General features: G+C 42.4%; 1 protein-coding gene across 4 annotated transcripts in view; it reads left to right on the top strand.

Moving 5' to 3' along the window:
* Positions 1-15,840, top strand: part of CNTLN (centlein) — a 77,689-nt gene that overhangs the window by 36,599 nt on the left and 25,250 nt on the right. For all 4 annotated transcript variants that reach the window (XR_015049152.1, XM_085845599.1, XM_085845597.1 and 1 more), the window contains 2 exons: positions 8,818-8,915; positions 15,530-15,656. Coding sequence is in view for 3 of the 4 variants with exons in the window: in XM_085845599.1 (XP_085701725.1) it covers positions 8,818-8,915; positions 15,530-15,656 (225 nt within the window). In the remaining variant the exon portion in view is untranslated. The remainder of the gene's footprint in view (positions 1-8,817; positions 8,916-15,529; positions 15,657-15,840) is intronic.

Here is a 15,840-nt window from a genome sequence, read left to right as displayed (position 1 = left end):
TTGTAACGTGAGTACGTCGATGAATTACCTGCCATTCTCAGGTGAGTGCGTCTCTAAATTACGGGCCATTATAACGTGAGTACTTCTATTAATTACCTGCCATAATAAGGTGAGTGTGTCAATTAATTACCTTCCATTGTAATGTGAGTGCGTCTCTAAATTACCGGCCATAATTACGTGAGTACATCTATTAATTACCTGCCATTATAACGTGAGTGCGTCTCTAAATTACGGGCCTTTATAAGGTGAGTGCGTCTCTAAATTACCGGCCATAATTACGTGAGTACATCTATTAATTACCTGCCATTATAACGTGATTACGTCTGTTAATAACCTGCCATGAAAGGTGAGTGCGTCTCTAAATTACCTGCCATTATATGGTGATTGCGTCTCTAAATTACCTGCCATTACAAGGTGAGTGCATCTCTAAATTACCGGCCATAATTACGTGAGTACATCTATTAATTACCGTCCATTGTAATGTGAGTGCGTCTCTAAATTACCGGCCATAATTGCATGAGTACATCTATTAATTACCTGCCATTGTAACGTGAGTACGTCTATATTACCTTCCATTGTAACCTGAGTACGTCTACTAATTACCTGCCATTGTAACGTGAGTACGTCTATTAATTACCTTCCATTGTAATGTGAGTGCGTCTCTAAATTACCCAACATTATAACGTGAGTACGTCTATTAATTACCAACCATTGCAACGTGAGTACGTCGAGTAATTACCTTGCCTTGTAACGTGAGTACTTCTATTAATTACCTGCCATTATAAGGTGAGTGCATCTCTAAATTACCTTCCATTGTAACATGAGTACCGTTGAGGCCGACGATAACACCGCTCGGTTATCCCGATAGTACGGAACGGGTCACTTAAGTGGCCCGTGTCCGGAGTCGACCTGCGGCGAGGTGCGATCGCCCGGTCTACCCTCCGCGTGGGTACTTTGGTAGGTCGAGTTTGGCGAACAACCCTCTCCCACGCGGGGGGCCGATTGGCACTATCGTGGTGAGGCCGAAAGGCCCACCCGTGACGAGCTCCCGGCGTTAGTCCGAGAGGGTCACGACAGAATTGTCCGTCCGGTGGGCGATGTGCCGCGATTCGAGTTACGTGGCCGTTCGCACACCGGCGGGCGCGAATTCGCAACAGTATTAATTGCTATTAATTAGCAGCTATTAATTAGCTGCCATTGCAAAGTGAGTGCGTCTATTAATTACCTACCATTGTAATGCGAGTACATCTGTTAATTACCTGCTATTGTTACGTGAGTACGTCTCTAAATTACCTTCCATTGTAACGTGAGTACGTCTGTTAATTACCTTCCATTGTAACGTGAGTACGTCTGTTAATTACCTCCCATTGTAACGTGAGTACGTCTGTTAATTACCTTCCATTGTCACATGAGTACGTCTGTTAATTACCTCCCATTGTAACGTGAGTACGTCTGTTAATTACCTTCCATTGTCACATGAGTACGTCTGTTAATTACCTCTCATTGTAACGTGAGTACGTCTATTAATTACCTACAATTGTAACGTGAGTACGTCTATTAATTACTTTCCATTGTAACGTGAGTACATTTATTAATTACCTACCATTGCAACGTGAGTACGTCTATTAATTACTTTCCATTGTAACGTGAGTACATTTATTAATTACCTGTCATTGTAACGTGAGTACGTCTTAATTACTTTCCATTGTAACGTGAGTACATTTATTAATTACCTACCATTGTAACGTAATTACGTCGATTAATTACCTGCCATTGCAACGTGAGTACGTCTATTAATTACCTACCATTGTAATGTGAGTGTATCTATTAATTTCCTGCCATTGTAATGTGAGTGCGTCTCAAAATTACCTTCTATTGTAACGTGAGTACGTCTATTAATTACCTGCCATGATAAGGTGAAAGCGTCTCTCAATTACCTGCTATTATAAGGTGAGTGCGTCTCAAAATTACCTTCCATTGTGACGTGAGTACGTCTCTTAATTTCCTACCATTGTAATGTGAGTACATCTCAAAGTTACCTTCCATTGTAACGTGAGTACGTTGATTAATTACCTACTATTGCAACGTGAGTACATCTCTAAATTACCTTCCATTGTAACGTGAGTACGTCTAATTACCTACCATTGTAACGTGAGTACGTCTGTTAATTACCTACCATTGTAATGTCAGGACATCTATTAATTACCTGCCATTATAAGGTGAGTACGTCTATTAATTACCTTCCATTGTCACGTGAGTACGTCTTAATTCCTTCCATTGTCACGTGAGTACGTCTTTTAATTACCTGCCATTGTAACCTGAGTACCTCTGTTAATTACCGACCATTGTCACGTGAGTACGTCTTAATTACCTACCTTTGTAACGTGAGTACATCTATTAATTACCTGCCATTACAAAGTGAGTGCGTCTCTTCATTTCCTGCCATTATAAGGTGAGTGCGTCTCTAAATTATCTGCCATTATAAGGTGAGTGCGTCTCTTCATTACCTGCCATGAATGGTGAGTGCGTCTCTAAATTACCTTCCATTGTAACGTGAGTACGTCTGTTAATTATCTTCCATTGTACCGTCAGAACGTCGATTAATTACCTGCCATAACAAGGTGAGGCGTCTCTAAATTGCCTACCATTATAACGTGAGTACGTCTATTCATTCCCTGTCATTATCGGGTGAGTGCGTCTCTAAATTCCCACCATTATAACGTGAGTATGTCTGTTAATTACCTGCCATTGTTATGTGAGTACGTATGGTAATTACCTCCCATTGTAACATCAGTACGTCTATTAATTACCTGCCATTATAAGGTGAGTACGTCTCTAAATTACCTTCCATTGTAACGTGAGTACATCTATTAATTATCTTCCATTGTCACGTGAGTACGTCTGTTAATTACCTGCCATTGTAACGTGAGTACGTCGATTATTTACCATCCATTGTAATGTGGCTGCGTCTGTTAATTACCTGCTATTATAAGGTGAGGTGTCTCTAAATTACCTTCCATTGTAACGTGAGTACATCTATTAATTACCTGCCATTGTCATGTGAGTACGTCTGATAATTACCTGCCATTGTAACGTGAGTACGTCTCTTCATTACCTGCCATTATAAGGTGAGTACGTCTTAAAATTGCCTTCCATTGTAACGTGAGTATATCTGTTAATTACCTACCATTGTAACGTGAGTACGTCTGTTTATTACCTACCATTGTAACGTGAGTACGTCTGTTTATTACCTACCATTGTAACGTGAGTACGTCTGTTTATTACCTACCATTGTAACGTGAGTACGTCTGTTTATTACCTACCATTGTAACGTCAGTACGTCTCTTCATTACCTGACATTATAAGGTGAGTACGTCTCATCATTACCTGACATTATAAGGTGAGTACGTCTCAAAATTGCCTTCCATTGTAACGTATGTCTGTTAATTACCTACCATTGTAATGTGAGTGTGTCTCCAAATTACCTTCCATTATAACGTGAGTACATCTATTAATGACCTTCCATTGCAACGTGAGTGCGTCTATTAATTCCCTACCATTGTAACGTCAGTACGTCTCTTCATTACCTGACATTATAAGGTGAGTACGTCTCAAAATTGCCTTCCATTGTAACGTGAGTATGTCTGTTAATTACCTCCCATTGTAACGTGAGTACGTCTATTAATTACTTACCATTGCAACATGAATACGTCTATTAATTACCTCCCATTGTAATGTGAGTGCATCCATTAATTTCCTGCCATTGTAATTTGAGTGCGTCTCAAAATTACCTTTTATTGTAACGTGAGTGCGTCTATTAATTACCTACCATTGAAATGTGAGTACGTCTATTCATTTCCTACCATTGTAACGTGAGTACGTCTATTAATTACATGCCATGATAAGGTGAGTGCTCTCTAAATTACCTTCCATTGTAACGTGAGTACGTCTATTAATTTCCTTCCATTGTAACGTGAGTACGTCTATTAATTACCTGCCATGATAAGGTGAGTGCGTCTCTAAATTACCTGCTATTATACGGTGAGTACGTCTCAAAATTACCTCCAATTGTAATGTGAGTACGTCTATTAATTACCTTCCATTGTAACGTGAGTACGTCTAATTACCTATTATTGTAACATGAGTACGTCTGTTAATTACCTACCATTGTAACGTGAGTCCGTCTATTAATTGCCTTCCATTGTAATGTGAGTGCGTCTCCAAATTACCTTCCATTATAACGTGAGTACGTCTATTAATTACCTACCATTGTAACGTGAGTACGTCTCTTAATTACTTTCCATTGTAACGTGAGTACATTTATTAATTACCTCTCATTGTAACGTGAGTACGTCTATTAATTACTTTCCATTGTAATGTGAGTACATTTATTAATTACCTCTCATTGTAACGTGAGTACGTCTATTAATTACCTACCATTGTAATGTAATTACGTCGATTAATTACCTGCCATTGCAACGTGAGTACGTCTATTAATTACCTTCCATTGTCATGTGAGTGCATCCATTAATTTCTTGCCATTGTCATGTGAGTGCGTCTCAAAATTACCTTCTATTGTCATGTGAGTGCGTCTCAAAATTACCTTCTATTGTAACGTGAGTACGTCTCAAAATTACCTTCCATTGTTACGTGAGTACGTCTATTAATTACCTACCATTGTAACGTGAGTACGTCTATTCATTCCCTGTCATTATCAGGTGAGTGCGTCTCTAAATTCCCACCATTATAACGTGAGTACGTCTGTTAATTACCTGCCATTGTAATGTGAGTACGTCTCGTAATTATCTCCCATTGTAACGTTAGTACGTCTATTAATTACCTCCCATTGTAACGTTAGTACGTCTATTAATTACCTCCCATTGTAACGTCAGGACATCTATTAATTACCTGCCATTATAAGGTGAGTACGCCTCTAAATTACCTTCCATTGTAACGTGAGTCCATCTATTAATTACCTGCCATTGTAATGTGAGTACGTCTGTTAATTACCTCCATTTGTAACGTCAGGACGTCTATTAATTACCTACCATTATAACGTGAGTTCGTCTGTTCATTACCTCCCATTATAAAGTGAGTGTGTCTCTAAATTACCTTCCATTGTAATGTGAGTGCGTCTCTAAATTAACTACCATTATAACGTGAGTGTGTCTTAATTTCCTGCCATTATAAGGTGAGTGCATCTCTAAATTCCCACCATTATAACGTGAGTACATCTGTTCATTGCCTGCCATTATAAGGTGAGTGCGACTCTAAATTACCTTCCATTGTAACGTGAGTACGTCTATTAATTACCTACTATTGTAACGTGAGTTCGTCTGTTAATTACCTTCCATTATAACGTGAGTACGTCTATTAATTACCGACCATTGTAACATGAGTTCGTCTATGAATTACCTGCCATTATAACGTGAGTACATCTGTTAATTACCTGCTATTGTTACGTGAGTACGTCTGTCAATTACCTCCATTGTAACGTGAGTCTTTTAATTAAGTACTAATTGGGTATTATGATGTATTAATTGCTCAATGCAACGTACAAGACAAGTCCTCATAAGGGTCTGCGATCTCTCGTTGCTCCTGGTTTTTCATGTTTGCTGAAGATGTTTTGTGACAGTCAATTAAAGGGAAAACTTCAAGACATCGTAGATTGCCTTTCAAGCAATCCAGTGGCTGTCTTTGTATCCTCTCTTTTGTGTTTTTCCCTGTGTTGAAGAATACTCAATTCCTCTTGTACATTTGAACGATTTATTTAATACATCTGCGTATGGAGAACCAGAGGAGATTCAAAAACACAAGCAAGCAATACACTGTCCTCTGATTCTTATGGTGCATGGATTTTTGAGTTCCTTATATAACACTGAACAACAAAAATTTTTTACTGGAGATGTGTAAAGTGATTTAGACTAATTTGGGTACGCTGATTTCAAAAATCATAACCGTTTTGCTGTATCACGTCAGGATTTTCAGTAACAGAAATATTCCCATTGCCTAGAAGTCAGGATTTCAATGAAATTTACAAAAATTAATTTATTCATTTATTTCATCATGAATGCTTCAAAATTATAGAAATTACAGAAAAACTCCACTAGAATGTAATTAAAAATGCTTTAGGCATTTGGCTTTGCGTTTGTCCTGCTCTGTGTCAGTTTCACGATGCAGGAACCAGCAGAAATCGCCCATCATGTTCGGGTTATGCCGCCCTTGGTAACGCGTCTCCATGAGTGAAATCTCTTGGTGGAATCGCTCGCCGTGCTCGTCCGAGACTGCTCCCAAGTTGTCAGGGAAGAAGTTCAGGTGCTGGTGTAGGAAATGGATTTTCAGGGAAATCCTGGAGCCAAGTTTCCTGAAGGACTCCAGCAGCTGCTGCACTATTTCTTCATAGTTGTCTGCGCGCTCGTTCCCCAAGAAGTTGTCCGTCACAGCTTTGAAGCTCCTCCACGCTGCCAGCTCTTTGGGGTTTAGAGTTGTCGGAAAAGTTTCGTCCTTCATAATCTGTCGGATTTGCGGTCCAACAAAGACACCAGCCTTGATCTTGGCCTCCGACAAGGTGTTGCCAAACTTTTCCTTGAGGTATAAAAACCCACGCCCATTCAGATCCATTGCCCGTACAAAACTTTTCATCAAGCCGAGCTTTATGTGGAGTGGTGGAAGGAAAACCTTGGCTGGGTCGACAAGGGCGACATGCTTCACGTTGTGTCGACCAGGTACATGCTCTTTTCGCTCTTCCCAGTCTTTCTTCGTCCAGTGATTCTTGTCGTCTCTGCTATCCCAGAGACAAAGGAAGCACATGTATTTCGTGTAGCCTGACTGCAGCCCTAACAACTGCGCCACCACTTTCAAGTCTCCGCAGATGTGCCAGTTGAAGTCATTGTACTTGATGGAATCAAGCAGCTGCCGCATAGTCTCATAGGTCTCTGTCATGCCGAACGCGTGAGCCAGTGGGACTGATGGTTTCTCGTTGCCATTGTGGAGCAAAACAGCCTTCAAGCTGTTCTTCCCCGAGTCGATGAAGAGGCGCCAGTCTGCAGGATCGTGATCACACCCAAGTTCTTTCAACAGACCGTTGATGTCACTGCAGAATGTCATCGTGTCTTCCATCTCAAAGAACTCAGCCATGTCTCTGTGACGTGCTCTGAACAAGGATATCTTGGTGTTAGGTTCAAGTAGATTCCACTGCTGCAGCCTTGATCCAAGCAGCTCTGCCTTCGCCTTTGACAGCGAGAGATCTCTTACAAGATCATTTAAGTCTCCCTGGTTCAGAAGGTGTGATTCTTGAGTGTCGGGTTCAAAAGGTTCATCATCACCATCCTCTTCACCACTGCTTACAGCTATGTTCTGATCAGCTGGAAGTGTTGGAACGGGGTTCTCGTCATAATGAGGCACAGGTTTACGAGCAGAGACGCAGTCAGCGTACTTGATGTGACCTTTATTCTTCTTGTTGAAGCCGGCGATGCTTGTGCAGCAGAAATAACAATCATCATGATGATTCTGCGGCTCACGCCATATCATGGGCACCGCAAATGGCATGCTCGCGCGCTTGCCCACCAACCACTGAGTCAAGGTTGTGTGACAACTTGTGCAGCAGATGTGTGGTGCCCAGCTCTGTTCTTGGTCCCCCACCTTACACCCGAAGTAGTGAAAGTAGGCGGCCTTCATTTTCACTGCTGTAGATATACTTCGCTGTTGATCTTTTTTGGTATACCGACCACAGACATAACAGAAGTTGTCAGGATGATTGGTACAGGAACGCCTACTCATCTTTATCTGAAAGAAAGAAATATAACACAAGTTAACAACAATTGTACGAAATAGACATGTTAAAGACATATGTAAATTTCATTGAAATCCTGACTTCTAGGCAATGGGAATATTTCTGTTCCTGAAAATCCTGACGTGATACAGCAAAACGGTTATGATTTTTGAAATCAGCGTACCCAAATTAGTCTTAATCACTTTACACATCTCCAGTAAAAAAAAATTTTTGAAATTTGTTGTTCAGTGTAATAAGCAAAGCTGGGGAGGGTGAGATGATGGAATGATGTCTGGTCATTTTGGAGAGAGAAGGCTGACGTTTTGGGGCTCGGTTGAAAGATCACTCATCGCCTGTTTTGTTAGCGGTCATTCAAATTCAATTCAAAGGGCTTGAAGTACAATTTACAATCTGAAGTTTATGGGCGTTCAAACAGACATCTGGACATTACCTACACGCATTACATTTATGTTCGACTCCAGCTTCCAGCCAGACCTTCAGATGCCAATATATAATTATTTATATTTGACAATCCCTTAATATTAATAAGCTAAATAGAATAATCGATAATTCTCTCTGCTGAAGAGAGATTGAAGATTATTTGGAAGGCTAATCTGTTTTGGGGAAGAGGGGTGTTTTACTTGGCAGACTGGTGACCTTCCAATGCAGTAAAGAGATACAAGGTCATTTAAAATGCAAATGGAATACATCAGTAAATAAATCAATATTATATATATCCACTCAAAATAGATACATGTTTGAGCACATAGATGTAATAATCATGTTGTATTCTAATACATTTCCTATTTAAGGGTTAAAGCAATGCATTGTGCTGTATGCTTAAAACTTTACTTTTGAAGTTAACTATCAATCAAACTTAATTGGCTACATTTTCCTTTTATCATCACACTTAAACCCATTCTGCTAATTTTTGGGAAATTTGCATCTTCACCTGCATGATTGTCATCTCTCTCCACGATGGCTCCACTTTGTGTGTATGAGTAGGCAGGTGTTGGAGGTATTGATAGTTACTGTGTGTATGCCAGAGTACCACTGGAGAGCTCTCAAGGCAACTCAACATCATCCAAGAACAGCAGAGAGCACTGGAAGCCAAAGATAGACAGCTTGCTGAGCTCCAGAGCAGGTCTTCCTCACACCACAATCTTATGTAAATTTGTTTTGAAACCACAAACATAACACAACTGGCATTTGAAACGGGTACCTCTTCTCACCACACTTGGTGGCAGTACCTCAGAATGTTTGGCTTTTAATTATGAGCAAGTTGAGACAAAATGTGAACGGCACTGCATTTTGCAGTGGAGCACTGCCATTAGACACGGGATGATTTGTGCAGTGGTGGTCATGACACTGTTATATGTCTTGAAACAATGTGGAATTGCACACATATGGGAAGTGGTTTGACAGCACAAGAGAACGTGTGGAAGGGAAGGGAAGAGGAGAGTAATATGAGCTGATTTCCTTGTGTGCAAAGTGGGGTTTAGCAATTGGTTCCCTCTGTCTGGAGATGTCAGTCCATGATCGAGGTATCACCGAGTTTTAATTAAAATTTATATTTTGAACACGAATCGGAACATGAACCTGCAGTTTGGCGGTGCTCTGGCTCTGAGTTTGGGAAATTGTATGGAATGTTTAATCCTTTGAACCATGAGCTCCTTGAACTTTCGGCTCTCCCACCCTGGGCTCCCTGAAGAAAAATGCGGCCACTCGGGTACTTGAAGGTTTGAATAGCGGTCAGTTAAAACAGCTGCGAGGGTTCAAACGGTTAAAAAACAAATTTAAATGCTTCACTTTCCTGATTTAAAAATCAGAACTCCACGCGTTCTTCACCACAATCAATTTCTCCTTCTTCATAAATATTATTTTGAAAACAGCTTGTCAACTGAGCTCTTGGTCCACCAACCCTCCTCCTGCATGTACAGCACCACCTTTTCTCTGTGAGTTCAATCAAAATTATTGCATCCCATTCCATGATCTGTATCTCCATTTGTCCAACATGGAAATTTGGAATTTGGTATCCCTCCACTGCATATCCTCTTTCCACTCCCCCTGACTCCTTAGTGTCACTCCCTGGCTATTGAGTCCTCCAATTTTAATAGCCTGATCCTTGCCCCAGTGGCAGAGTTGCAATTTACATCAATAACTCAATTTCTCATTACTCTTGGACTGATCTTACACCTGCCAACCTCCAGGAGTACCGCTGGCTGCAACTTCCCCTCTGCTCCGACTTCTTGTTCATCCGTATTGTTCCATTCTCCAAACAGTGATCCCTCTCCTCTCCTCTCCTCTCCTCTCAACTATTAACCACTCATCCCAACTCTCTCTTCCTCAGATGTGGCAATTTAAATTGTCACCATGCAACTTAGCTGGATGTTTGGACCTCCCTCATCAGTCATGGCACTTCTGCAAAGGACTTCTGTGACTACATGGGACTGAATCGATCTGTGAACTTTCCAACGTGGATTTCTCCCAATGGCAAATCCTCCCTTTTGGACTTGGTGATAACAAACTTCCCTGCAGATGTCTCCTCGTCTTCTTCTGCTCGAATTTGTTCATCTGATCATGTGCTTGTGAAAGTTAACATCTCTCTGGCTATTCTCAGAGCTGCTTCAATGCCGGTGAGTCTGGCTTTTCACTCAAACAGATTGTCGGGGACTGCAAGCAGTCATCTCTCTTCAGATCTGGTCTCCCATCTCTACTGCCCCTGATGGTAATTCAGCCTGAGAATTATTTCACAGAAACTGCTCTCTGTCTCTCTCTCTCTCTGTCTCTCTGTCTCTCTGTCTCTCTGTCTCTCTGTCTCTCTGTCTCTCTGTCTCTCTGTCTCTCTGTCTCTCTGTCTCTCTGTCTCTCTGTCTCTTTCTCTGTCTCTCTGTCTCTGTCTCTGTCTCTTTCTCTGTCTCTCTTTCTCTGTCTCTCTGTCTCTGTCTCTCTGTCTCTGTCTCTCTGTCTCTGTCTCTCTGTCTCTCTGTCTCTCTGTCTCTCTGTCTCTCTGTCTCTCTGTCTCTCTGTCTCTCTGTCTCTCTGTCTCTCTGTCTCTCTGTCTCTCTGTCTCTCTGTCTCTCACAAATTCATCCCATCTCATCTTCAGTTGTCCTTCCATTCTTCCCACCCATGGTACACTGAATCGTGTGGTGAGGCAGTTGCTGTGAAACTGCTTACCTTCTCTTCCTAGAAAGCAAACCTGATGACTGAAGGCAATCTCAGTGCTTTCCAAAAAGTCCACAACAAGTGTGTCCACTCTCAGGAGAGCCAGAAAACAACATCTGTTCAACCTCAATAATGAACTTTCAAACCAGTCTCCCTCCTCTGAAACCTGGTGGTGCCTTGTTAAGTCTGTCTTTGGAGTATATTCCCCTTCCTTCCCTTCCCCCTGTTCAAATAGCACCAGAGCCAACTCCGCTCATGAGAAGGTTGAATGCCTTGATTCTCTGTTTGCTTAAAAATTTTGTGTCCCCCAAGGGTTCACTCTCTGTACCCATCCGACCCAGTCATACCCAACTGCTCCTAGAATCTGTGACTTTTGCACCTGAGAAGGTAGAGAAGTTTCTGTCAACCCTCAACTCTGATTCTGTAACTGGACCCGATGACTTCGGTTCACATATGCATATGTGTACATATGCATATGTTCTAAAAATCTGCTCTGTTGCTCTTACACATCGTCTCTCTGCCATTTTCACCCTGTCATTTGTGCAAGGTCATCTTCCATCTGCTTGGAAATCAGCCAACATCACTGCATTACATAAAAAAGTTGCAAAAACTGATCCCCTCAACTACAGACCAATCAGCTTACTTCCAATCATTAGCAAGGTCATTGAATCCATCATCACAGATGATATGAAATCCTTCCTTTTCTCCAACAAACTCATCGCAGATCACCAACACAGATTCAGACCTGGTCACTCTCCAATATGCATGTTGCTCCAACAACGGATGGAGGCCCTCAATGTCAGACATGAGATCAGGACCCTTTCTCCAGACATATCTCGTGCTTTTGATAGTTTGACATCATGCCTTACTCTCCAACCTGTCTGTCTATGGCATTACATCCAAGGCCAACTCCACACATGGCTTACTGACTTCCTGTACTCTCATAGCCAGTGTGTGATTCTCAACTGAGTTATTTCATCTCTCCCTGTCAAGGCTGGAGTGACACAAGGCAGTACTCTGGGCCCAGTCCTCTTCCTAATCTTTATGAATGATCTATTTGACTCTGGAAAAGCCTCTCTACCTACGGTATTTGCTGACGTCTTCACCCTCTTCACGTGATACCCCTCATCTGACAGACAGGCAGGCAGGCTGCAGCCTCTTCTCTCTATTTAGACCTTGACATAATCATAAGCTGGTCAAACACTTGGAATATGTCTTTCAATCCTGACAAATCTTTCTCTCTCTCTCTCCAAAATGACCATCTGGCAAACCATCCCATTTACTTTAACAACCCTTATGGGAAGTTCATTTCCTGAAACTTCTGGGTCTCACTATGAGCCATGATCTTTCCTGGGCAAAACACATTTCAGAGTTGACCTCCCAAGCCAGTCACCAACTGGACATCCGCCATCATACAAAGTCTTGTTTTGGCACACCTCAACTCCTATCCACCAACTACAAGGCCTTCATCTGTAGCTTGATAAAGTACTGTTTTCTCTGAGCTGGCTCCCCTGCCTTGCACCTTGCTCAACTTGATGCTATGGAAACCAAGGCCTTCAAGATCAATGGAAATCTTCCACGATGAATTTGAGGCCGATCACACACCCACAGACGGGTCGGTGGTCCCTGTCTTCCACCATCTCCTTTCTGGTCTTGCTTTGTCTTTGCTCTATCCATGCTTTGTCCCCCCAACCCATAGTTTTCTTCAGGGTGCACGCAGTCTTCCATAAACCCCCTTCTCATGAAGCTCCCAAAATCCAGAATCGCTGCTCACGTGCACTCATTTGTTCCTCTCTTTCCCGCTTATATAATCAACTTCCACATTCTCTTCAATCTCATTCCTCCCTCTAAGTCTTCATGACAGTGGTTCTTCCCCATCAAAAACCATGATTGTGTCTACCACCCCACCCAAGCCCCCAAAGCCACCTCCTTAAATAAACTTCCAGTGGTTGGTCGACAAGAGCTACTTGTGGTTCTTCTTGTTGGGGGTTGGTTTTTGAAATGTGCACCCATTGGTCGGACAGCTGCCGGACCCCACCCACATTTGTCGCTTGACGGCAGGCAAAGTAATATGGCCGCCATCTTGGTTTTCTGGTGGGCCTAAGACATCAGGCCTGTAGGTCTCTGCTGATTTATACACTGCCTTGGTTTGTTGCGTCGGATTTCCATTGGCTTTGTTTGGGTCGTGTTACTCATGATGTGACCCTGAAAAATCTAATCATATGTCGAATAAAAATTATTCCTCAGAATTAATCGAGTACATTAGCATGCACAGTACGTGCCTCCCTAAAAGCCGGTTCCTGTGGTAATGTAATCTTGTTAAACTTCATCTGATTTCCATCGGCTTCGTGACTCATGATGCGGTCTGCATGTGTCTTTTGTTACCTCTTCCACAACTGAATAAAATGTGCTTCACTCATGATAAACTGCACCACCACTGTGCAAAAGTTAGTCGCCTCGGTTGACGTGTTATTTTGATAATCTTCCCCATCAACTTTTGGGTATGATTTATTTGTTCTTCATAAAAATAAATGTTCAGTAAACTAAAAGTGCGAAAGAAAGGTCACCACGTCTGCCCGTAATTTGCGCATGCACAGGGGCCGTTCAAAACATGACGTCATGCTTGAGGTGTCTGGGGTAGGATGGGGCAGTGTATGTCCAAATGTTCTGGACCGTGACAGAAGGGTTTGGGGGGTGGTGGTGTTTCCAATGGCTGTACGTAACGCTCATTCACCAATGACTATTTTGTTTACCTCCATAATAGTCAGAGCTTTTGCATTGACATATTGTTAAAAAACAAACAAAAATTTGAGGATGTTTACACGTATTTATGGCTAATTATAGATTTGGAAAACACCCACTCCTGACAGCAGCATAATACTCCTTTCCTTCACTGCTCCAGCCCCTCCCCCCTTCCCTGTGGGTGGGGAGGGGGTCAAGGGGAACTGATATAACCACAGTGCAGTCATTCTTGTTCCTTCCTGAGAATTTCCTTCTGCATACATATTCCCCACTCGTACATCCTCCCGTACCTCTCATTATTTGTCCAATTCTCCCTCTATCTTGTCCTTCAACCCTGCTGTTGGTGCCCCCCCCCCCATCCTCTCTCTAATGTTACATCTTCATCCATTCAGTGTACTAGCTCTTCCACGAGCCTTAACCTTGTATACAAAAAAACCTCATCCCCAGTGTGCATGTGCACAGACGAGTAAGGTAATTTTTTTACCATCTGCCTGTCTGGCAGTCAAACAGAATTGAAAATCATTCCAAATGGGAGACTTCCTGTTCTTAGTGATGTCATAAAGGACACACAGGAGAGGAGATTGGGAGTACACTCTGTGCAGTGTTGATGCTGCCTAATCAGTCTCCTTGGCTCTTGGGCACAATCCTAGACGGGTCGCCACTCCGACGCAGTATACCAGCATGCTGATACTCATTTTGCCGACCTTGGAAGGATGACAGGCCGAGTCAACCCCACCTGGGATTAAATTCAACAGCCGAGTGGGATTTGAACTCAGGATCCAAGGATCCCCAGCCCACCACCCTAACCATTAAGTCAACACCAGGCATGAAGATCTCGTGTAATGTGATAAGGCGGTTTCAAAGACACTGCATCAGGGACGTTGAACTTCCGGATTTTTTTTTCGCTTCTCTACAGCCTTCAAAACCCTCATTTTGTTCCAATTGAATTATATATTTGAACTAAACACTGTGGAACACAAATCATCATGTAGGCGCTTCCAAAAACCTCCAGTTGTGCAGTACTTTAACGAATTGGTACACCATTTTACGCCATCTCGACCAATCAAATTTGCCGCTCGTGCTCTCAGCACGGGGACGGATCAAGATTCAGACAAAATTGCAGCTCGTTGGAAATGTAGATCGCGCTTGGAAACGCAAAGCAAGAGTTCAAAAGACCCTTCCCATGTGTCTCTTTTTCTGAACCCTGTGTGGGTTAAGGTGTTCTCAGATCTCTTGAGGTGGGTATTGGTTTGGTGTTATGTGCTGGAGGGGTCTTGGAGAGTTGTGGGAAGTCTTGATCTGTCTTTATTTATTGATCAATATTTATTCATCTATTTATTTTCTTTTTTTAACCTTCATTTTTATTAATTAATTTTACCGGGCGTAGTGGCGTGCGCCTGTAATCCGGCTACTCGGAGGCTTAGGTTGGAGGATCGCTTGAGGACGGGCGCTCTGCTCTGGGCCGCGCTATGAGAGGGTGTTGGGCATCCCGGAATCATGGCGAAACCCAATCCTTATCCCTGTGTCGTAAGAGGCGACCAGGGTTGCGTCAGGAAGGGCATCCGGCGTAAAACCTCTGCCAAATCAGTATGCAGATCATAACGGATGATACGCTGTGGCAACCCCTAACAGGAACAGCCGAAAGACGAACAACATTTTTATTAATTAATTTTATTATTTCTTAGTCCTTTGGTTATTGTCAAAAACACATCGCTGGCACAACATCAGATTATTTAACCCATTATCTGCTGGATCATTCCTTTTGCTTCACGTGTTCTTTATCACTCACCTGCGATTTCATAATTTCCATGCATTTTGTAGTACGAGACATAATTTCCTGCTTTACAGGGTGGCCTGCTGGGAGGATGATGCAGAGATTGAGCGAGGGTTGTCACAGGAGCAGCGTGATAGGATAATGGATGCACAACAACAGGAGGGTGCACACCAGTCTGTCACAAGTAAACTGCAACAGACGGTGAGTTATCGGCTAACCAACATGCAACCTTTGATGCTCAGAATACTCAAATCTCCTCGCTGTTCTCCTGGTGCTAATCAGCATGTGCATAATTAAAAGCCTTTTTATTGTCATGTTTAATATACAGAGCTTCACGTCCCGGACCGACTTTATCATGGTCTCTATTGTGCGATGAATTTAGTTG

The sequence above is a fragment of the Eptatretus burgeri genome, chromosome 11 (assembly GCF_056783735.1).
Source record: "Eptatretus burgeri isolate ZD-2024b chromosome 11, Ebu_testis_v1, whole genome shotgun sequence".
NCBI lineage: Eukaryota > Metazoa > Chordata > Myxini > Myxiniformes > Myxinidae > Eptatretus > Eptatretus burgeri.
The sequence above is the reverse complement of the archived record's forward strand: the minus strand, read 5'-3'. Positions and strand labels throughout refer to the sequence as shown.